We start from the raw sequence: 24,219 nt of genomic DNA, 5'->3' as shown, positions 1-24,219 counted from the left end.
AAAAGCATTTCATGAAAATATGATTGTTGCGTTTAATAAAATAGAAGGAAAGCTAAAAAGCAAAAAGAATCACCACACACGTCCACCATAATTTTGGCAACAAAGTTAAAATTGAACTGAAATAGAATGGTGAAAACCAAATTTAGATCGTGTCGTTCAATTTCAAACGCAGCGTTTATTCAACTCTGTTAATACAGGAAATTGGCAGAGAATGCAGTATTTTGGGTCTAGTTCAGAACACGAATGTTTGATGTCGTGTTTCGGTGGTATGGAGTACATTTATTATGTAACGTCATCACTTTCAGAATACAAATTAAATTTTCACTTCACGAATTGAATTCAATTATGTTCTGCTTATATAGATATAAGTAAGCGCATGAGTGAAGAGGACACGCATGCAGGAGATAGACGATTTTCGAATTGATTTTAATTTAACCGGCGAGGCGAATAATCAGCAATGTATGATTCGTCAATGAAGGAAATGCCCCAAACATACTCGTATCCATTTCAACTAACTCCTCGTTCTGACAATCCAAAATTCATCAATTTTACATGAATTTTCAGGGATGTCCATGTCCATGTACACAATGGATGGTTGGATAAGTTTTAAGATTTTAAGAAGTAACTCACCGGCGGACAACTTTGAATGCCTTGTGAACCGAAAAAGTACTCGCGTCCGTAAACAACCACAGCTGTATGCCAAACTCCATCCAGTACACGACCTAAAATCAAACGAAAACTGTTACCCCGCCATTTTCCTAATTTTATAAATTCGTAGCAAAGCTTACCCAAAAGCATTTGTGACATTACTCGTGCCATTCCCTGAGTAAGGTCGTAAATGTACAAATCGACTGTGTGATTATCCGTAAAGCTATCCATTGCTGAAAAAAGAGAAGAACATTGTTAGTGTTAGTATTACGATCGGGCATGATTCGTGTTACGGGTAGCTTTGAGAACGACTTTAGAATTTAAGATCCTAGGTTCTTGCTGAGAAAAATTTCCAGCCTCAGCCAGACTACAGTCTCATCATACAGTCAGTAACATTCCATTTTATGTCTAAGTGGAGGACCATTCTTCCTTACTTGCTTAAAAGGCCTTAAGGATACATATGTCGCAAATATGGTAGCGGCAAACCCTCATATTATACATAAGCATTATTCTCTAAAGACCTACCAGCTGGTTTGCTCCGCTGAAACAAACCTCGACAACAAACATTACTCACACCAGCTGTAAACTAGTGCCCTGCCCATGCAAAAGTTGGCCATTTCATAGTAGTTTGCTCTTACAAGGTTTTATTGCATGACGAATAAAACAGATTACATTAGATGCGGCTGCTGCTAATTCATTCGGAAACAACTCGTTTCTTTGGGTAATGTTTTTTGTCAAGTGTAGTTACATACCTCGTCCTCGGCTCGGATATACAAAACATCTACGTGACGAAAAGACAGTCAAGCAAAGCTTTTTTCTCAAAAAACACATTTGTGAGTTTGCTTTTATCCAGTGAGTATTTCTGGTGAGTGAGTTAGTGAGTGAGTGAAATAGTGAGTGAGTGAGTGAGTATATCCAGCCACATTTTCTAAAATGCTTTCCCAAAACTAGTTCCTAATTTCCTGTTTTCTCATGTCTCATTTCCTTATTTCGCAGCATGAAATGGAATCTACTAATTTTCAAAAAATTATTAAATCGAGAGATTTCGGCAAACAGAAGAGTCTGTTGAAAACGGCGTATAATCTTCGGACTTTTCAAAACCTCATTTCCATTTTCCTTTAGCAAAGTCTATCATATCGTCCGCTCCAGACGTCCTCTATGAATACTATTTTTTTTAAAGATTAATTTAACAAAAATCAAATTTGAACACTCATGATCAGATCACTCCAAAATGAGGTAACCATGTTTGTGACAAGTGGATAAGAAGTCGCCTCTCAAATCTGAAGCTTTCATAAAGTGCTAATATAGGCAAAAGCAACGATCGTTTTCGAGTGTTTTCATTCGGAATTTCTGTCATCTGATACTTCTTACCACGGGTGTACCACTTTACCATAAAAATTGTCGTAAAATACCATCGATGTTAGGCAATTGCCGAAGACAATTAAAAGTTACTATAACAGAAAATCGTTGTTGCCGAAAACTATAACATTCAGAAAATTAAAAAACGATTCGATGTTTTTGAACGACATTCAACAAGGGGCTGTACAAAAATCAAAAATGTTCTAAGTTACACCCCTGTTACACACACGATTTGGCAATCAATTCACCAAAATTTTCCACACACATAACAATGTTGTACATGCATTTCGCTTGAATATAAAGAATTCTACACAAATCGCGGAAAATTTATTTTAAAATTTATGTTGTCGTAGTGAAGTAATTCAATCTATCGCTGCATAAATAAACACAATTTAAAAAAAAAAATCGGTCTAGTTAATCCTGTGCTGCGTACGCCGCTGACATTGAAAATACATAAACAAAATTTTCGGAAAAAAGAAACCAATGAAATCGAGATGGAATAACGATCAAATCCGTCGCAAATCAGTGGACAAATTATTACGATATCAACGAATAAAACACATTACCGATCACGGAATTCAATATTAAATCACCAAACAATTTTATGCTAAACTGTTAATTTGACGAAGAGTATGCAGAATAATAAAAAAAATTGCACAAAATAATCCAAAATACAACAGTTCCGAGCTTTGATGAACTAAACACAACAAACGTTTGGTGTGAACGTTAAAAATATTGTTAAGAACGGCTAAAAATAAATATTATAAGGTGTCATACCTTCCACACAGTTTTAGTTTTAAATGAAAATCTTGTTGAGAAAATACTTATTCTGAGCGTGAATAAACAATGTGTGCGCAAATCGTAAATATTCGTCACAAACAAAACTGAATGAACCGTTCCTTTCTTTCCCAAGGAATTTATGCTTCAAAGTGCACACACTCTCTTGATCTTCGCAATACTTTTCCTCAAAATTATTGAGAATTTCAGAACAGTTTTTTGTCCGTTTATTGTTTATACTTTTTGTTAAAACACAGCCAGAATGGTTGTTTATGAATGCCGTTTATCATCACTTAGTTTCCTTATTCTCGACGAAATAATTTTTGCACATTCCAGATCACATTGCGAGTATTAAACGTGTCGGCACGGTCATAAGTTTTCACAACATTTTGGCAATTATATGTGAAATATGCAGACGGGTCAACGGAGACGGAATTTGTGGTGGAAAATATTAAGCAGAGAACAATCGTCTCACCTAATGTATGATGTACCGAAGATTTTAGTAAATTGTCAATATAATTCAAAATTTGAAACGTTTCTTTGGTGAGTATCAATTTACCCAACCATTAACGTTGTATTAAAGTTAGGGAATAATTCAAAATTTTCTCAAATTCACACAAATTTACGGCAACATCAACCAACCAACAATTCGACCGAACCTTTTTGTAAAATTGAGAAATTCTGTGCTCCTTCAACGAAGTTATGATGTGTATACGTACAGCGTCTATTCTTAGTAACGGTGTAAGAATTTAAATTCACACAAGAAATTGTTGCAGAATGTAACTTCTTGAAAGGTGGTCTGTCTACGATTCCAATGCATTCGAAAATTTCTTCTGAAGCAAATCATCGCATCATTGCCAAAACAACACGAAAATTATTTTCGTAAAAAATCTCACAAAAAAATATTTTCTAATTTAAAATTTACAAAACGACCTGTCGTCATCATTAACGTCATCCATGTATCATGTTTGTATGAATTACATTTTTCGGTTCGAATAAAACGTTTCGTTGCTTTACAAAAAATAAACGTTGGAAGCCAAATAGCTTTGTAACATGCAATTAGAAATGAAATGATTTAATACTTCTGTCTCAGGTCTGCCTTGGAAACCTTCAAGAGTCAGATTATATAGTCAAAGTAAATCACATCTCATTTACAACCCACAACGAGGGTCAGACAAAAACCTTCTTAAGCTGAAATATGTGCAGTGTCTTTCGGCTGTTTTCAAAATACTAAAGATTTCAGTTTTCCCGTTAAGATGTTTTCTCATAAAGTACCAGTACGAACAACATTTATGGATTGTCTGAACTGATCCCGAAAGCCGTAAGTTCACGCATTTGTGCTCAAGTGGATAAATAATGCAATTCATCATGTGTCGTCATTTTCTTAAAAAATGACGTAAGTTTCTGAAACTGATCTGAGACCCATCGAGTTGGTTGGTTCTACTCAATTTAAAATGTCACTAACAGGTAGTAGATGGATAAAAGCTCAGAAGCTTTTGAGACTATAGCGACTATAGTCGTTATACAATCTTATGGTTGCGACATAGGAATGTTATGTATAAAAAAGGCTTCAAAGGAAACGATATTAGGGGCCCCTCAAAGATTTTGAATATTTTATAATCTATTTCTGGCATCACTCAATTATAATCGATTTTCGAAGCATTCTTTACGCCTGTTTTATATTTCGCATTGGGTTGAACTTTTATCAATTTAAGGACACAAAAAAAACTAAAAAAAAAACACTCGATAAGATGATCAGCTGTGGAGGTCAGATTAATAATTGTCATTCAAAATGTGACTGAACGTCGCCTTAATTAGATCACTCACCAAATTATCCTGATATGATAACGGTTCAACACTTTTGAATGATTACAATTTAGATCAGGTAAATAAAAGTTAAAAATTCGACACAACACAACACGAAAAAAACAACTTTTATGACAGTCAGCATTGACTTCAACTTCTTGTTGAAAATTGTAAATAAGAGGGACCGAACTTCTTAGGCCACATACATAATACGCTGAGTGTTCTATATTGTAAAATGACCTTCATGTCCCGTAATATTACCGTAACCAGTACTCATAATTGGAAAGTGGATAAATTCCTCAATGAATGAACTTAAAAAGTTGAGTTTTCGTTTTAAATTTGTTAAATCGAGGCGAATTCGAGTTCAATAACCATTACGTATCGATTGAGTAGGCCGAAAGAGTTACGTATTAAGTTTTGTATGCTTGCTAAGAGGACCGAAAGTGAAGAAATGTCAACAGCTTTACTTTCGGTCCTCTTAGCCAAGGTTCTGAAAGAACAGGTTAAGACAACCAGGAAGGCGGCTGACACCAAATTTTATAAACAGATAGTGTGAGAAATCAACTTGAAGAAAATATTTTTCTCGAAAATTCAGAATTTTGTTTTTGTTAAGTTGCATTTTACATATAAACTTCGCAGCCGTTGACGCAATTGTGTGTCACCGCCTTCGTGATCAACTCAGGGTTGTCTTAACCTGTTCTTTCAGAACCTTGCTCTTAGCAAGCATACAAAATATATTAACTTGCAACGAAACATGAAGGCAGACAATAGTATTTTGCATAACAAGGGGCGAAAGTAAAAAAATTCAAACGTGTGAAGTTTGCAGCCCGCGCCGCAGGCAAGGGCGGCAATCACACGATTTGAATTTTTTTACTTTTGCCCCGAGTGATGCATACTATTTTTTATGCCAAATACTGCGGAAGATTTGTATTTTCGGTCCGAAACAAAACATAATTTTAATTAAACTGTTGAGTTATCAACAAACTTTGCTGTAGAAACACCAAAATCCCGAAAAGCGCGGGGGTCCAGGGGCGGCAGCCCCCTGGTATAAAAATAAAAACAATTTAACAAATGAAATTACTGTAAACATACATTCACTTGCTCACAAAACATTTGGCTATCGTCAACACAACACTACACTCAATGCGTACTTTCAATCAAGTGAACATGTGTTTTCGAGACATATGAGGACCGAAAGTAAAATGATGACAGTGACATTTACTTTCGGCCCGCAAATACGCAAGCCCATGGGGCGAAAGTAAAATGATGACAGTGAGATTTACTTTCGGCCCAAGGCCTGAATTTTTTTACTTTCGGTCACCATTTGAGGACCGAAAATACAAACTTTCGCAGTATTTGGCATAAAAAACAATTTGTCTAGCATCATAAGGACTGTTGTTATGGTTCTGGAATATCTGTTCATGGATCTCGTATAGTAGAAAACCTATTTGAAAGTGTACAGGATTATCACTTCAGGTCATCCCAATTTACAAATTCCAAAATTAAGCGTTTTTGTCCATGCTATGAAACTAAGTAATGTTTTTTCATACCTAGGACCCGAACCGTCCACTATGAAAAATACTATTCGTACCACGGACTAAAAGTCTTTTTTAGCGTATTCGTTTCCAGACCTCGCCTTCGGCTCTGTCTGAAAACTTCTCACACGCTAAAAAAGATATTTAGGTCCTAGGTACGAAATGTACTATCAAGACGTGTATAGGTTACCCCTCGTTTTTGTTCTTCACAAAAACTCACATTCAATTTCCGTGCAGCAAACCATTCTTCAACATAAAATAAAAAGAAAAAAAGAGATTTTGCTGCGAAGAAATCGTTCCTGGTAATAAAATCGATTTTTTATAAATACTCGAAATTGTTTATCTGATGTTGGAACGTAGGCGTATTGAATGTAGCTCGTAAATAAAATTTTATTGAACGATACAGTTGAATACTAAATTCCACAGAAGCTTTGAAAAATTGAAAGTCATCGTTGTGGTCTCGGATGTGGTTTAATGGACATTGATGGGACAAAATCTGCCTGGCAGAAGTAATTGGTAGAGAAGCATTGGCGGAATATATACTTAATGCTGTCAATTGGAAAAGTTTTACAGGAGCCAAAGTAAAGATGAGGCTAGACATTCAATGCGAAATTCTAGACGAATTTCATTCTTACAAGTTGCATTAACCAAACTGTTTGGTTGGAAATTCAATTGGAAGACCTTTCACGGTCAAAATAAGTGTTTTGTGTAACTATGAAATGTCGGAGCCATTTTGGTTTTGTCTTCTGGCAACTTTATCTTCTTCTTTTTCAAAAACACCTTTATTGGTATAAATAGTACAATAGTATCTGATGATTCATTGATTCATTGATCAAGGCCCAGACGCCCCAGAACGTATTCGTCATTACGTTAGCTCATGTGGTTTGACTCGTTTCGGCCTTCTTACTTCGTCAGTTATGTCTACAATGAGGATTTCTACATTGGTGTGGTTATGGAGTCTTTTTTGGTGGAAAATACATTTGTATCGACCTTTTGGTAGAACAGGTTTAGTTTAGAATTACATCCAACAAGGCGGTACATTTTTCTCGTTTTATGTCTCAATTGTTTTGATTTTTGTTTCCAGTTTGTTGTCCATATGTAAGCCCAGATATTTGGTTGACTTTACCAATAGGACTTGAATTTTCTGCTAAATTTGCTAAAATTTTTAAAAATTTCTAAAATTTTCCAAAATGTACCAAAAATTTGTTTAGCTAATTTTGGTATCTTTTAGCAAATTTTGGAATGTTTCAGCAAATTTCGGAAAGTTTTGGCCGCATTAAGTCATATGTTGAAAGATGAGAAGCGACAAAGACTACACTCTTTGGACAGGAGTGAGTATTATGGTAGCGTTGTTTTTTGTCGCACACAAGTTGGAGTATAGAGCATTCTGATACGTCGAAAACAAATTGATTATTTTTTTCTCTTGATATATTAACTTTACATTAAATTCGTTTATAAAATTTTCCATTTATTTTATAACATAAATGTAACGCACTAGAAAAATAAACAAATTGACTTTTTTTAACGTATAAATTTTGACTATCTTCAAATTTAGAAAATGAGATGAAAAACCACCCTTCCACATTTTACTCTTTTTACCGAAAAAAGTTATTATTTTTCGTGTTTTCATTTTTGTTTAAAAATTATTATTTTTTATTTACCTTGTTCTTTTGAGCAACAATTGTTTCCTCATCATTTTCTTTCATCGTTTTTGAATAACATTTTCACTTCATCTTTTAAATTTAGAAAATTATCAAATTTTGTTTCCTCTTTTCAAAATAATTTTTATAAAATTTTCATGTTTTAATGTTAAAAAGCCAAAAATGATCCGATTGGTTAGGTCAGATTTGTAAAATATATAACCAAACGAATTGAAATTTGCGTTTCCATCTGTATATAAATTTTTGTCGTCCATTTTTCACTTTAATCAGGTTAGAAACATTTTACAAATTATTTTCTTTTGACGCAGAATCATTCTTTTGAATATAAAACTACATTTCAATACATGCCACATTAAACTGATTTAATTAAAGTTTTGAAAGTGCACATTAAAGACACTCACGAAGACGGGTCCACCGAAATCTGGACGATGAAAAATTTGGATTTTAAATCAGTTGATAGATTAAACCTCTGTCAGTTAAATGTATTCCTGGCAATTCAGTCTAGAGAAGTGCTAAATTCATTATCCAAGAAATGGCACACTACACTCAGCTTGGTTCTTTCACTCAATTATACCTAGTGTATCGAAACAGCAAACGAACTTGCAATATTAATTTCGAACACCATACTGTGGGGCTCTGTACCAGGAATAGCAATTTCTCTTTTTGAGCGTATCTTTCAACCCGTTTATAAACCAATGGAAAAGGAAAGCATTGAGCGCGAATGGAGGAAAATAAATACAGCCTGGCAGGTAACAGAATTTCTCACCAACTGTTAGAAAATTCTCACATATCTCCCTTAATGCGAATAACATTACATACTTGTTAATGCATCACTGCTCAGCTCATTAAAGTATCACCAGGCGCTATACGTCAGAGACTCACTGAACTGCAACAAATGGTATTTATTAAACGCAGTGTTGCTGCGACGGCCGAAAACTATCCATGCCAAAGCCCTGCATTCAGAAAGTGCGTTGAAAAAATTGTTTCACCCACGTTATACTCATGCTAATCCTGAACAGTGAACATAACCGGGCAAATTTATTATAGCCTCAAGTGGTACTCTAAATAGGGTACTGATACTGAACAGTGTCAAACACTGTAAAAAAAACATTTCACACAAAATAGAACTCTACTTGGCAGCTGACGACTATGATCACTTTTGCTTGAAGTGCGTTGGCTGGAGGCTAGTTTCGGGCAGTGTATCGAAGAGTGAAATTTAACGTCGTTGTTAAATACTGACGGGTGTTCACATATTGTGTTTTTTTCTGGCATTGAACAATACATGTAGCAACAGCACTATTACGATTCGTATTACACTGTCAAATCAGTGTTTTCGTAAAAAATTTCATGTAAACGCGATGACAAATTACGTCGTCAATTGAAATGCTTCCGGTTTTTTGTTTTGAATTGAAAATTCTGCGTCGATTTCTTTAAACAAAAAACGCTCTAACCTAATTATTGTATTTCATGCGACAATTCCAACATTTCCGAATATACAAAAGTTTTTTTTTTATCTTCTCTAAAGCAAATTTAGTAAGTATTTTGTTTCAAAAAAAAAGTTAAAAAAAATTGTAAATATTTCCTACTACAATAGCCGTGTCTAATTGAATAAAAAAATATAGAAATACTTTATATTTAGAAATAAATTGTATAAATTAATATAATTATAAATTACTATACCTAGAAAGCATTAACGTACAAGGCAGTATATTCTCATAATAAAATTAAATAAAAAGTTCTCTCCTTTTATCTCCGTTTATTCTCTCAAATTAATTTTCTTTTTTTCTATTACTTTTTCTGCATTCTCTTTCATTATTTTACACGAGGAAAAAACCAAATTAAACAAAAAAAAAAGTTTCATCTGATGGAAAGTTAAAAAAAAATTCTAAAAATTAATTAATAATTTCAATTATGTTCAGCGCTTTTCTCAAAATAATTATTTGCTGGTTGATTGAACTAACTAAAATAATAAAAAAAAATCTTCATCTTCATCATCATCATTTAATCAACAACCAAAAAAGGACCTCTTAATCATTTAATTTAATTGCACTTTAAAATTTGATTGTATAAAACCGAAATTGCCGACTCTTAACAAGCAGAAAACCAAAATTCATTTTCTGCCTGCTTAAGATCACTCTAACACTTAGCTATTTAAACAAAAAAGAAAAATCCTAACTTACGTGTCTGTTCATTTTCATTGATTTATTTTCTCCATTCCATTCTTCTCAAATCACCTTTCAGGTTAATTCATTTCAACACAATCGTAGCGGATCCACGTCGTCAGCAATATAATTCCTTATGGTTGGAGGTTCATTCTATCAGGTTTTTTATTTATTCTTCTCTCATTCCTTCACACATTTAATGCAAACAAAATCACACCTGAAAATCGTTTACTAATCAAATGATTTAGAATTTAGAATTTCGTTATTTTATGATTGTCTCGTATATAAGGCACATATGTAATTAGCGAAATTAGTTAACGATTTTCATGAATGTTTTCTGCAATAAACAAAAATAATTCTTTTTATGTCAAAGGATAGCAGTTGACAACCACATTCTCTATCCGTTTATTTTCGATAAATGTTGCAGTATTATGATCGCCCTTTAAACAATCATTTCCTTTCATCTGAAATGGTTTTTGTTAAAATTGGTTGAAGAAATACAAGCCTGGGAAGCGGGTTTTTTTCGCTCATTACACCTAGATGTACCAATGTATCGTTTCCGCTGCAGAGGTGAGTGGACGACCTGAGACATTTAGTCTACGATCCGATTAGCATGACTCTAGTAAGTTTAATTTTTGGCGATTCAGCTCAAAAAATCTATAAAAATGTCAGAACACTCAGCGAAAAAGTTCATTTTCAAATAAAATATTTCTATTGTCCCACCCGATGTGGTCCAGTAGGTACGAAACACTATTGGCAATTAACTTGTTTTATTTCTCTACCAAAGGGAGAATTCAGTTGAACCAACGAAAAGTTCCACGTGCTACCTATTTGTTGAACCAAAACGGTTCAGTTGAGCTGATAAAATTGCCCATTTTTGAGAGCTTTGCTAAACGAATTAAATCAATGCTGTCTAGCCAAAGAGTAATAATGGAACCACTGGACGACAACTTCTATCTGTGGCTATTACGTTCTGAGGCGTTTCTTCTGCTTTAGTGCTCACTATTGTCGTGAGTGACAAAGCCCGGGAAAGCTAATAAGTTTGAATAATTTGACTTTCCAGTCTTCCCCCCAAACCGCTATAGTTAAGTGAAATTTTGGAAGTTTGAAGCTATTGCCGCCAATAGCATTCATGTAGACTAATGGCAGTTGACTGCTAGTGTAGCGCCCTTATAACAATCATTTCGTTTAAAAAATAATTTTAAAAAAATCCGCTCAATCGGCAAATGTTGCAAAATTTTCTTTGTTGTTTCTTTAAAATATATAAATCGATAGACCTAACTAAATTTCATATATTAATTGCTATTTATATCTTAAGGCACATTTATTAATTTGTTTTTTTAAAAAAATTTCCATTTTTTTCGTCCATTTTGTGTGTGTTTTGTTGGTTTGTTTGTTTTTTTACCTTCGTTTCAATTCCATTTTAAAAAGCGAAAAATATTTTTGCTTTTCCTTTAAATTATTTTACCTAAATTTGAAAATGTTTTTTTTCAGACTTCAACTCCATAAGTTCGATCAACAACATAATCGAATTTTTCCCTCTCCGTTGCATCGGTTTGTGCCACTTTTGTTGTTTCCGATGATACACCACTCGTCGAATGTGTTGCGGTACTAGTTGATGTTGTTGGTGGCGCTACTACCACTGCTGCTGTTGCTGCCGTTGGTGGTGTTGATTCAATCGATTCGTCATCACTTCCCTCATCGCTATGGTTCGACGATGATATTCGACTCAATTGGCGGTTTTGTGATGATGCTGAGGATTGTGAACAGTACGGCTCCTCGGGCTCTTCGGTCAGTGTACCTTCGTGTGGCAGTTCCGGCACAGTGAAACCTTTTCGAGTGAAAAATGCCATTTTTTCTCTAAATTAACGGTGAAAAATTTTGATTAATTTTCGGATCAACTAGACGGTGAGGATGTCTGTTGCTTACTTGAAATTAAACAAATCCGGTTGACCCTTAGGCAAGCGAGTTCGTCGTAATTTGTGGATTTCTTTTGACGTTTTATGTAATAGTTTTTGCATTTTCTTATCTTCGGGTGCATTGTTGGTTTCTACACTCTCAACCAACCGTTGAAAATCTTCATTTTCGACTGCCCATACGGCTACTTTTTGGTCTTTGTTATCAACAGCTTGTTCAAGTCTGTAAACGATAGTGGGTGAACATTCATATCTAGCCGAACAAGAAAAAATCGTTTCCTTACCTCTGCTTCAGTTCTTTCAATTTCGATATTTCATCGTTCAACGTGTCCAGCTTTGTGTGCTGCGCCTGTAAATCTAATTCAAGGTCCAAGCTCGTTCTCGATATCATCGGATGCATTTCTATTTCCAAGAGACAAAATAAAATCAATAAAATCACCGACACAGCACGACCGACTTCAAACACAACATACTTTGCGACGCCAATTTCGGACCCTTGTGGTGATATCGCAACGATCGGCGTTCGGCTGCACCGCGCTGAAAGGAATGTTGCACCGACAGACCACCAAAGTGCATTGCCGAATCCGAATCACTGCGATTCAGCCGACAAATGTAACGATTTTTGCTGACAACAGCGCTCGGCGAAAACGTTTGCGATCGTTTCACAACGCGTTCGTCGAACGTGTCGCTGGACGAATTTGTTGGCTTGTCCATGAAACGGTTTCGATGTTTTTCGGGCAAAAAGGCACATTCGGTATTTGTTTCTTTGTCCACCGTTTCCGGTGTGAATTTCTGAACTTCGTTCATGTAGGCGGCGATCATTTGCTCTGTAGATTCTGTGGGAACAGAAGGAAATTGATTAATATTGAGCGGACAGTTTTCGGGGTTGTTTTCGTACCATTCTCGTCCACTCTGCTGTCATCGTCATTATCTATGTTGTACGGTCTGTCATCAATGTTTAATAATCCTATTTCAAGCATCTCCTCTTGACCTTCAATTTAAAACGAACAAACAAATTAGACCACAACGTCGATACATTTTATAACGTTTCAATGAACGCGCATGCAAGAAACCATATCAATCACTCACCTTGATTCCTTGTTAATGTTGAAGTCTGCGACGAAATGATCGTCGATTCGTCCGATGATTCTTCTTTGCAAGCTCCAGTCACTTCAAGAGTTTCTAGATTTTGATAAAAGCGGAAGCTCAGAATGTTGTACCATTTGAGAGTTGCATCCTCAATGTTGAATTCGGCTAGGCTGATTTGAGCAGAGCCCTGTCGATGAACAAAAAACCAAAAAAATCAATTTGATGCAAACGAAAAACGGGAAATGTTACTGTGCACTCACAATAATCTCTTCACGATGTCCTAAAACGCTCATCGCATTGATTTGAAGTGTTTTCGTGTAGATTTTGTTCAGCGGTATTGGCATAAAGAAACTGTCCCCAAAAACGGGTTTCTGAAAGTCACAAACTAGATTCGTGCGCACCGGCTGTGCGTTTGGTAGTAGAGCGGCTAATAAGTATCTGCAAAATGAAGGATCGTTCGTGTCAAAAATAAATCATCCAACCAGAAGAGATGTTCTGGCTCTTGGCACACTTACATGTAACTATTTTCTGGAGGACAAAGGGCAGTAAGGTTGCGCGCTCTTTCGATTGTAACGTGTAGTATGCATTCACTTTTTAGATATTTTAATGCTATTTGTACTTGTGCAGATTCTTTATTTGGCATTATAGCTCGAGATGCTTCAAATACACCGGAATCACCAGCTACAGATTCATTACTAACAGCGGCTGATACAGAACGGGTGTTTGATGTAGATGATGTGCGACTTATTAGGGCTGTAAAATTGAAAAGAGGCAAAAATTGGTAAATTTTGCTCGTTTGTCATCTGTATCATGCAACACTTACGGTGTGGAAGATCCAATAGTGAGGGTTTTTCATAAATGGGCGACAGTGGCGGACCGAGCAACGACTGCTTATCCAATTCATTTAAGCGCTCCTCCAAACGAACACAATCAAACGCTGCATTGTCCAAATGTGTTGGCAGTGCAAAATTTCGGGTATTTGCGTAGGTCGGCTCTTCCAATGTCGAATCACAGTCTTTCATTGGAGAGGCCGGTGGTGTTTCGACAGATAAACTACTTCGTGGCGACAGCGACACCTCCGATGGATGTGAAAGCCGTTGCGTTCGCATATGTAATTCGCTCATGTCCATTTGCTGGGCAACGGATAGTGGATCACCGTAGATGTCGGTAAAGCTTAATGCACTTAATGAATTTTTGCTACTAGCTGTCGATAGGGATCCTAAACTGGAACCGCTGCTAATGGAAAATGTGCTGGCAGACGAAAATGACTTTAGTCGTTCCTCCAGCATTTTTGTCGATTTCAATGCGTCTTGAAGCTGTTGCAATAGAATCTGTTTCTCCTCGTGCAATTTCAAGCGATTCGCTATGCATTGGTTCGATAATTCGTAGGCATTGTTCAAATCTATTTCTAATTTCCGACACGCTTCTTGAATCGTCAGCACTTCCATTTTTGATTTGGAAGATGTGGGAATGCTCTGCAGCTCCTTCAAATATTTCTCTTTCTCCTGTATGAGCAGCAGTCTATCTTTATCCGATTCCAATTGGCCGGGTTCGATCTTTTCCACATGATCGGCCAGTTGTTGCTGCAACTGTTTTATTCGTTTCCGCCATTCACCGTACTGTAATTTCGTTTTAGCCATTTCGGCCAATCGAGCACCACTGTGCAAATTTTCCGAACACAAATCCGTTTGCGATGCCACACAGATGCGATCCAGATAACCCATATTCGGATCGCAGAATTGCCGTGAGCCCATTTGACGCGATCCGATTAGTTCGTTTTTGATCTGGGCCAAACTTTTCATCAATTCGTCTTTCACTTTCTCCCCGGACACCAGACTTTTTTGTACTTTCATCATTTCCTCCCTGATTGCTTGAACTTCGGATATATTGTAGCACCCATTCTCATGTGCATTTAACTTTTGCTCGACCCTGCGAATTGTGAAAAAAAAAGTAATTGAGGCGCGAAAGGAAATGCGGGGAATTATCTTAGACAATGGCACATTTCAAGGAACCGAATACGCTGGAAATTACCAGAGCGATTCGATCAAATCCATTAAATCTTAATGGTAACCAGAATGGAATTAACTAAAAAAATTTAAACTCACGAGTATAACGTATCCACTCCTCTCTGTGTATATGAAATGTCGGAAGTGATTTGTAACAATTCCCGCTTCAATCTCCAAATCCGTTCTTTGGATATTGCCAATTCTGCCTTCAGTACTTCTGGATCATGTCTTGTGTTAATGGAACTCGATGATGACGACACTGAATCAAATTGAGACAGAAACTCATTTTTAGGATTGTCACCGTTAAATTGGCTTCAAATTAAAAATTGGACTTCCGAACCGCGAAGTGTTTAGCCAAATCAAGTGTGATGTCAATTTTCTGACGCACAGACTAACTTTCCAATGATTCGGAAGCCCTGAATACCGTATATCACTCTCATATATCGGACTTAACATTCCATTCATTCACTCATTTCACACTTTTCGTTCAAAATCAAGGTCACTTATTATGGTGTACGTACAACTATTTCTGCTAGCTGCTAGCGCATTCAATATGTCATATTCATCTTGTGCCAGCAACAATCGCTGATGTTTAACATCGTAGATTTCTTTTTTCGCCACCAATACGTCCTGTGCTGATGTGAGATATTCTCTAAGCATCTGTTCCTGTATGCTCTTCCATTCTTGTCTGGGATCTTCGAGTTGCGTTGATTCTACAGCGATTAAAATTTGGTTCTTCATTAGTATCGCGTCCATCTTCCGGAATTGCTTTGCATTTCCGGGGATCTGAACTTACGTATGACATGATTGATATAATATCGACCGATAACGTGATCATAAGACTCTTCCCAGCCGAGTGGCAGTTCGTCACCGACGCAATCAGCAAATGTTTGAGGTTTTGTGTACCTAGTTGAGGGTCGTAATGCATTTATTAGTTTTTGAGGCAACTATTTTAGTAAGAGATGTGTACGAAGTCATTGATAAATTTTAAGCCGACAAGTTGCTTGGAATCACTTAATCAAAATGATACAATACAACTGTCGATGTTGAAACACTGATAACGAAAGTGTAAGTTCAAAAATGCAACTTAGAGGAAAATATCGACAAATTCGTGGAATTATACGATATGGCCATTTCAATCCAATTTATCAAATTCATTCCTCATTATATGTAGACACGCTATCATATAGAGACACATGTAACGTTATGTTGCATTCATGTGTTAAGTCATCTGAGTTTGATTGAAATGGTCGGATGTTGTAATTCCAAGAATGTAACAAGACGAGGAAGAATTTACCAGTGAAATTTTGCTTCAACAATTCCAAAGAAACTTCCATCTCAAATCACAGGGTTACCAATGAATTTGTGTATAAGAATTTCGAATTTAAGGAAGTTGTCCGAACTATTGCACTAATGGTTTTATCCTCAAACCTCATAGAAAAATGCACATTTTTTTGAACGTTTCGAACAGAGGTATCTTGGCGGCTTAATATTGATTCTATATGATTCGACACATTCGCAGTTAATTTCTTAATGTAAGTTAAGCTCGAGTCTAAGCTCTACATTTTGATTACTAAATAGCTGGAATGATAACAAAAAGTAATGGAAATTTTCGAATGCAATAGAACGCATATGTTTTTAACAAAAACAAAATCGGTGTGTAAAAAAGTAGCTTCAACAGACAAGTGTACTCCCAGTTATCCCAACTGGCGGTAAGAAAAATCTATATTTCAGAACTTCCGGCGGAATGTCGATATTGTTTCTCAATATGACACTAAACCCTATTCTAGAGCATCATGATTGACAAAATGTTGTTTCTGAGTCGATCACCACAATCCAAGTTTACATTAAAGAAAACATTGTGACGCAAATAAACGTATCGATTGCGTTGTGTGACTCAGAATCAATTTTTTGTCAAATATGATGTTCTAGTTCCTAGTAGAAAAACCGATCAACTAACGTTAACACTCCGTAACACGTAATAAAATGTTCTCACTAGCTCTGATGACGTTAAGCTAGAAATCAAGTTTAAGATCAGATAAGGGGCCGTTCATAAATTACGTAACGCAAAAATCAACATTTTTCAGACCCCCCCCCCCCCCGGGTCTGTAACGCTAAAAGGGTCAAGTTTGACCCAATTTTGTTAGAACCGTAACGCTTGCCTCATACCCCCCCCTCCCCCCTCTAGCGTTACGTAATTTATGAACGGCCCCTAACCACATCTAAGGCCCATCTGGACTGCACCATTGGAGTGAAAATCTCCAAACTCATCTAAATATCTCATGTAAAATGTCGAGTATATTTGCAAGTGATACCGAGAAGATTACACAAGTCAATTCGAATAAGCCACATCGATTAGAGATTGGACAAACGAAAAAAAAAAACATAAAATTTACAACTCATAAATTCCAATGTTTGTCAACAACAGTAAATTGATAGATAACCTTATTCAATGGAATCGACAAGATGGAATATCTTTTAAGAACCTCTCTTGAAAAATGAAATTGAACTTCAATCAATTGTAAACGAAAATTATATCTCAACTGGAAGATAAGATACACATGTGGGATTATATAGATGGAGATGCGGTCTCTCAACAGCGACAAAAACATTCCAAAGAATTGTTTTTTGCTCAACAAAGTTCCTATTTTTGATCCATTTTTGTTTTTGTTTGGTCAATTAAAATCTTATCAATTCTCTTTTACACCAAACTAGGCATAACTTCATTTATAAGACCTTTGTCCTCCGTATAAATTGTTTAAAAAAAACACACACACACAATCAGCAAACGCATGAACCATTATGTCTTCCATTTAATGTGAGTGATATGGAGATTTCAACCATGATTATAAATTCATTGGCATTTTTCTCTTTTATTTTATAAAAATATTATACTAGAAGTTACAAGTCACTTATATGCATTCATCAAAACAAGTTAGCCACCGTATTTTTTACACTAATATATACAAGTATATTCTCCTCATATAATTCCGTGTAATAGAAAATTTGCTTATAACTGCAAGATATGGTTACAGAAAAATATTTATTGGCCACATTCCACTGTGATTATGTAAGTCGCTGACAGGTTTGGTGGGTTCACAGCGCTGTAATATCTAATTAACTTGCGACAATTAAGAAGAAAAGAAGGGAAAAAAATGATGAATGAAGTAATCTCAATCGAAAAAGATATCTAAATATTTCTTTGCAAACGTTTATGTCAACGGTTGTATGTTGTATGTTGTTGTTGTTGTGGTTTTTTTTGGATACATATATGCAGAGTTTAGCGAACACTGCAAAAAATGAATAACAACGAAAGAAGGAAAAGAGATGAAAAAAAAATCCTCCATCCATCTATAAAACATCCATTCGCGGTGGTTAAATTATAATTTTAAAAAAAAAGAAGGAAATATCGCATTCAAGTTTTGAATTTGCGATTCGACCACTTTTTCGATGGCTTTCGAGGCGCTACAATTGCCTGAATTAGAACAAATTTTAACGTACTTTATTGTATAGTGCGGGAATGTATTGGTGTGAGGGAAAATATCACTAGTAATGGGAAAGTCACTTCCGCTGTCTGTGCACCAACACCTATTACAGTAAAATTTGCTTCAAAATAGATCAATGCACACTTTGTGTGTATTTTCCTCGTGCTGTGCACTCGATATACGTGCACCTTGTGAGTAGTGATCTATGTCGAAATTTACTATTTATTATTCGATTTTTGCATTCCGATCAACGCTAGATCATATTGTAAGGAATGATTAATGCTTTTTCCAGAAAATCAATTGATTTGGTGAATGGCAAATTAAGAACGAGGAAAAATAGCAATTTGATTCACATCTTATCGTGTAGCATAATCAATTGAATTTGATCGCTTTGCCAAATGCTATAGCAGATAGTGCTTACTAGAAAAGTAACTTGACAGAACTAAAGTCTTTATAAGTAATCGAAAATTGATCGTTTAGAAAAGATGAAGCGTCATCGCCGTGATTTCTTTTTCGTATAAATGTTGATTTGTTACAAGAAAATTGGTATATATTTTAGCCATAATGTTCCATGTGTAGTAATATTATATTCGTTACAATAAAATGAAATAAAGAGAACCATGTAATGTATAAATATATATATACAAACAAATAACGGCTAAACTGAAAGATAATGGGGAGTAGTACGTAACGTGTACACACAATTTTATTGTTGATATTCGTTTTTTTTATTAGGTTGGATAAATTCCTTTGCTCTCTGTTTGATGCGGTGTGGAATGTGAAGGTCATTTAAAAATATTTTCGTTTTTTTTTTAAGTATTTGTAGGTATATATTATGCATGTGTATAGTATACATATGGATATCGGGTGTTAAATGAACGAGTACTCTTTTTTTTGGTTGAAAAAAGTTAGTTATGTGTATTTAGGTTAGAGTTTATTTTTATATTACAGCCCAAACAATTATTCAAGAATTACACGTTATGGTAAAATGTGTGCTGACAGAAGAACAAAAAAAAAAGACAACACAACGCAAAACAGATTGTAAACTGCATTTTTGCATTATAATGTACAAATTATTATTGCAACAAAAATTATTTCCTAAAGTCATTGACACGACCAGTTCATTAGACACAACATATTATTGTCTGAAAATGGTTTTCAAGTGATTTTATTTTCTCTTGCAGTTTTTTTTTGTTGCTTGTCTGTAGACAGGATGTTAAAAGAGTTGGAATAACCGCTAGACCGATACGATGTCAAATTAAAGCGGTGACTTAAATCGAGATTTAAGCGTATCACGTCGGTTTGAATTCACCTCTTGTATTGCCTAGTGTTTGATTATAACTTTTTATACCAACTAGTGATAAATAAGCACTTGATATGCAATGAACGTCAACACAAGGTATGGTCGAATGTCAAACTTTGTATGGAGCGGAGGACATAGCGATTTCATATAAAGAAACTCACCTCTCTTGAGAGGTGAGTTTGTTTATATGAAATCGCTATGTCTTCCGGTTTGTATGAATAGACCATACCTGGTTTATACTTTCATTGTTGATATGTGCCCAAAACATACAGGATCTTTCTACTGCTATAAGCTTGCCCTGTATGCGGTTTCGCACAAAAACTACAAGTCGTATAGCATAAGTGCCATAGATCAATTTACCCACCCTATTTACGACCTACACATTCGAGCCAAAGTACCTAAACTTGAGGTACAAATCATGGAAATCAACCACAAATTTGTTAACAGATTACGCCCATCTAACCAGCTGATTGCATTGAAGATTTTCGCATTGAAAAACTCCAGCCAGTAAGCTGATTGGCAACTAATCCATAAATTAAATAAAAATACAAATCATATGAAGTTTTTGGTTTCTTTCCAGAAAAAAGCTTTCTTCTGCCCGATGTTCAATCATGTACCAATCAACTGTTCAACTTACTACCCATAACATTTCGAAGGATGAAAAGCTACCACATAGCTGGACGCTTAACTTCTGCTTACATCATTAAATTTAATTGTAATATTTGTAGATCAATAAAAGTTTTCTAATCATTTTTTTTTCACTATTCTTCACTGTGATCACAAATCTTTTACTTCATTTGTTTAAACATACATTATAAAGTTTAAACGTGAAACATTGATATATTCGGATGGAAATTAATGCTATCATCAATAGATCATCAATACTATGCCAAAAATTGGTGGGCCATTGCTAACGAGTTCTTAAGTAAAAGATTTTGTACTAAATGATAATTCAAACAAAGGAAGTAACAGATATCTCAAACAAAAAAAGTTATAGAATCTTCTGTCGATGTTCTTTCTAAAAAATTGTCTAACTTTAGCCATTAATAATTCAAAAACTTTCAGATTTTCAGGTCGGAATGTGTAGGTACCCTTTTTAAACTTCAACGAATCTCAATGGTAGGGCAAGGCATCCAGAATTATCTCGATTTCTCGACTCAAGTCTAATCCTTAATAATGAAGGACTTTCAAACAATTTACCGACCAAAATTGATCAGGATGATACAAAGCTTATTTCTAACTTAATTCTAAAAAAATCCGAATAACTCTAAAAATATTTTAATAAACTTTTTTGGTATTTTCCAGAAATAAAATTCCCAACAATAAGCTCTGAGTTGATGCAAGAAAGAATTTTGCTTTTTTCGAAAATTCTTATAAGAAAAGGTTTCAGGTAGTTTCTTACTTGTGATGACATAATTCTTCACTATTGAAATTGAGAACTTCTAGTGAGAAATTGTTTCCCTGTTTTATAGTCCAACATCTGAGACTTCAGCTAAGCTGCAGAAACATGTTTAACGAGGTAGTTACGTAGCAAAGTATGACCAATCTTTGCCGAGAAACGCAAAAATTTGGATTCCACCACAACTGAGTTAGGTGCTTAACGAATGACGTTACTGCTCGTGTCTATGTCTAATTTGAAAAATGAAAGATCTTCCTGATATCCAACAGAACTTGAAAATTCACAAAAAATCTTCAGATTGGGACTTCGGTTAAGTAGTTTAACGTCATTTCACTATAATGCCAAAATGTTATTGCGTGTCAACTTTATCAATTTACGGGCTAACCGCAATATTGTATGCCGTAATATTTGCCAATACATTTTATCCGGTTATGATGGAAGTCGAACATATACTAATTCACTTCGATTACCATCGAAAAACCTGAATTTATATTTGTTATAGACTAAATTGACGAAAGTGTAGCCGTAGATTCATTAGAATTAGGAAAAATAGTTCCAACAAAGGCTCCTTCAACTTGAATTCAATTGACAATGTTTTTGTTGATCAATTGTCTTGACTATGAAATGAGCCACTTTAATGAGCCTTCAAAAAACATAAACAGAAAGACCTCTCCCCAGTCTGCCTCGGAACGAATTTTGTATCTTCATTGATTGTTCTTTTATTTACGATTCCTATCAAACACAATTCCAAATCAGTCGTATCGACAAATTTGTGACCTTATCGTGATAACTTATCGCATCGTATTGTGTAGCAACAACATTTTTTTGAAATGACAAATCACCCTTTTTCGGCAAAGTCGAATTACATGTTTTGATGGAATTTTGTCTGATTGATTTAACTTTCTTGAAGAAGGGTCAATATATCTGACGTCATAGCTGGAAGGTCACATTAAAAAAAACCTAATTTGTAGGAACATGTACTGTTTCACAGACCACACAGGCGTTGCGTTACCGCAGATACAAGGACAATATTTCTACTTCAAGTACCTGTAAGAAGTGACCATATCAACTCACCGGGCAGATACATAGTTTTGCAAGTCTATCCGAAGTCTTTCGATAATGACGAAACTGAATCTTGGAATTTATGTTGCTGGATTGGATAAAAAAAACTTTTTTTTGATCAAACAAAACGTTTTCTCAACTTCAGATGGTTTGTTTCGAAAAGGGAGAACACTTCTTGAAACAAATCATCTTAAGTAACAATAACAATTTCTCCTTAGCTTTGTGTAACCTTAACACCATGTATCACACACGGTGATCACGGATACAGTATTTTTGTTATAAATACACACATTTCAAACGACAGCATTACTTGTGATGTCCTTTTCCTTCTAAATGTAAACTGAAATCACGTTTTTGTATATTGTTCAATGAGGTTTCTTTTATCGTTCTGTGTGTACACGAGAAGGTGCACACGAATTGAGCGTCGATGGAAATGTAAATTTAAGTTATGCACAAAAACTGTTGTTGTTAAATATTTTCATCGAATAAAGGGCGCGAAGACCAAAATATGCTTGTAGCAAGCTAGTTGGTTGAAGAGAGTGTGTAATCTTCATCTTTTACACACAAGCCAGGTGCAACGAAACAAGTTGTATTATTGGTCTGAGTTGCAATGCTGCACACCCATTCAGAGACGATATGGAATAATTCAAGAATGTTTATTTCTTATGTTTCAAATGCGATAATCTACTGTATTTCAAGTGTCGATTTTAACTATCAATTCGGTTAAATGAACATCACTATCCAATAACACATTTTTGATTCAAAATTATTTTAAGGGCTTGGTGTCGATATTTTATTGGAATGTGTATCATGCAACAGGTGTCGTAGACAAGGAACAGACAACACAAAAAGAAAAGGAAAAAAGTATCGAACCCCTCTGTGTACATCCGATTCAAGCCATATAGATATGCCACTAATTATATATACTATTTTGATGTGACTTTATCCGACTCTAAGCAATGTGAGTGTCAGGAATGTCGCATTCTTCGTGCGCTCTCTCGCTCTATCTATCTATCTCTCTACCTCGCTCTTTCTTATCAACTTTTGTTCAAAAATATTTTCAATGCAAAATAACACCTCTGTTTTGTTTACGGTAATAACCATATCAGACCGAGTGATACCATGTAAATTTTCCAATTTGAATGGAAAACACAGATTTTAATTGGATGTTAATTAAATATTTTCCCTAGAATTTTCGTCAATAAATTTGTTTATCGGCAATTTGGTGGAGTAGACCATTTTAATGAATTCGATTGATTAAAAATGTCTTAGCGAAAAAAATAAAATTAAAAAAAAACATAACGTGTAACACTCTCTGTTGAAGCCACAAATACAAGACCAAGGAGATAATAATTTTTTTTTACTCATATACGCGGTTATTTTATACGATACGCGAGTAGCTGAGTACACTCTCCGTTGAAGCCACAATATTTTATAAATTCTTTTACTTGGAAATGTTGCGTTATTAATGTTTTTTTTAACTATCACTGACTGTATGCGTACATAGATATATGTGTATTTATATATATATGCATATATATATGTACATACGTCCATATAGGTTACATATCCGATTTTGGTTTCAATACACACCGAATTTTGTTAATGCCAATTTTTTTTTTATATTAAATTTTCGACAATTTACGTCGCTGTTGGCACAAAACTAGAACATTCAAATTGAAAATGCATCTTTCATAAACCGAAATCATTACAATTTGTTACAGACTAGTCTCTGTTTGATTTGAACAAACCTGTCTCTTGGATCAATCCAAGTAGTCTTTTTGGAATTATGATCAATGTAGTAAACTTTGCCATCAAAATCCGTAGCAATATCCCAACCGTCAGGCAAAGGAAGTTCACCATTTTTCTGCCGTTTTGGCATTATTTTTACCAAATTTAATTTTTTTTAAATAAACACAACACAATTGAATACTAAAAACAAAACTCACATCGCGTTAACACAACACAATTCAATCCGTGGCCATATTGAAATTCCTTAGCAATTTTTATG

At 35.1% G+C, this 24,219-nt stretch overlaps 2 protein-coding genes across 9 annotated transcripts in view; both read right to left on the bottom strand.

Annotated features, from left to right (window-relative positions):
- Positions 1-7,535, bottom strand: part of LOC119068461 — a 14,636-nt gene extending 7,101 nt beyond the window's left edge. For 3 of the 8 annotated variants that reach the window (XM_037172052.1, XM_037172047.1, XM_037172055.1), the window contains exons 1-3: positions 4,612-4,745; positions 789-881; positions 631-722 (exon numbers count right to left, since the gene is read on the bottom strand). In XM_037172052.1, the coding sequence (XP_037027947.1) occupies positions 631-722; positions 789-879 (183 nt within the window). In that variant the 5' untranslated portion in view covers positions 880-881; positions 4,612-4,745. Of the gene's footprint in view, positions 1-630; positions 723-788; positions 882-2,573; positions 2,709-2,784; positions 2,802-3,443; positions 3,581-4,611; positions 4,746-7,528 lie in introns of those variants that run through there. The other 5 variants (XM_037172049.1, XM_037172053.1, XM_037172050.1 and 2 more) reach the window with 5 other exon arrangements.
- Positions 7,536-24,219, bottom strand: LOC119068445 (protein kibra). Its single transcript, XM_037172019.1, has 13 exons — positions 23,960-24,219; positions 15,756-15,865; positions 15,481-15,672; positions 15,059-15,218; positions 13,777-14,882; positions 13,469-13,706; positions 13,214-13,391; positions 12,954-13,140; positions 12,763-12,855; positions 12,338-12,700; positions 12,149-12,266; positions 11,878-12,087; positions 7,536-11,808 (listed from the first exon to the last, which is right to left on the bottom strand). Exons 1-13 carry the CDS (start codon positions 24,088-24,090, stop codon positions 11,439-11,441), a joined length of 3,456 nt encoding a protein of 1,151 aa, XP_037027914.1. The 5' UTR covers positions 24,091-24,219; the 3' UTR covers positions 7,536-11,438.

The sequence above is a fragment of the Bradysia coprophila genome (assembly GCF_014529535.1).
Source record: "Bradysia coprophila strain Holo2 chromosome X unlocalized genomic scaffold, BU_Bcop_v1 contig_185, whole genome shotgun sequence".
Lineage (NCBI taxonomy): Eukaryota > Metazoa > Arthropoda > Insecta > Diptera > Sciaridae > Bradysia > Bradysia coprophila.
This window is presented reverse-complemented; position numbering and strand designations above follow the sequence as displayed.

Bases quoted from the DNA above. Each gene is read 5' to 3' on its own strand.
- LOC119068445 (XM_037172019.1), bottom strand. From the start codon at position 24,090: ATGCCAAAACGGCAGAAAAATGGTGAACTTCCTTTGCCTGACGGTTGG. The intron at 15,673-15,755 runs GTAAGTTCAGAT...TAATCGCTGTAG, and splicing joins TTATATCAATCATGTCATAC to AATCAACGCAACTCGAAGAT. The intron at 12,088-12,148 runs GTAAGGAAACGA...TATCGTTTACAG, and splicing joins TTGAAAGAACTGAAGCAGAG to ACTTGAACAAGCTGTTGATA.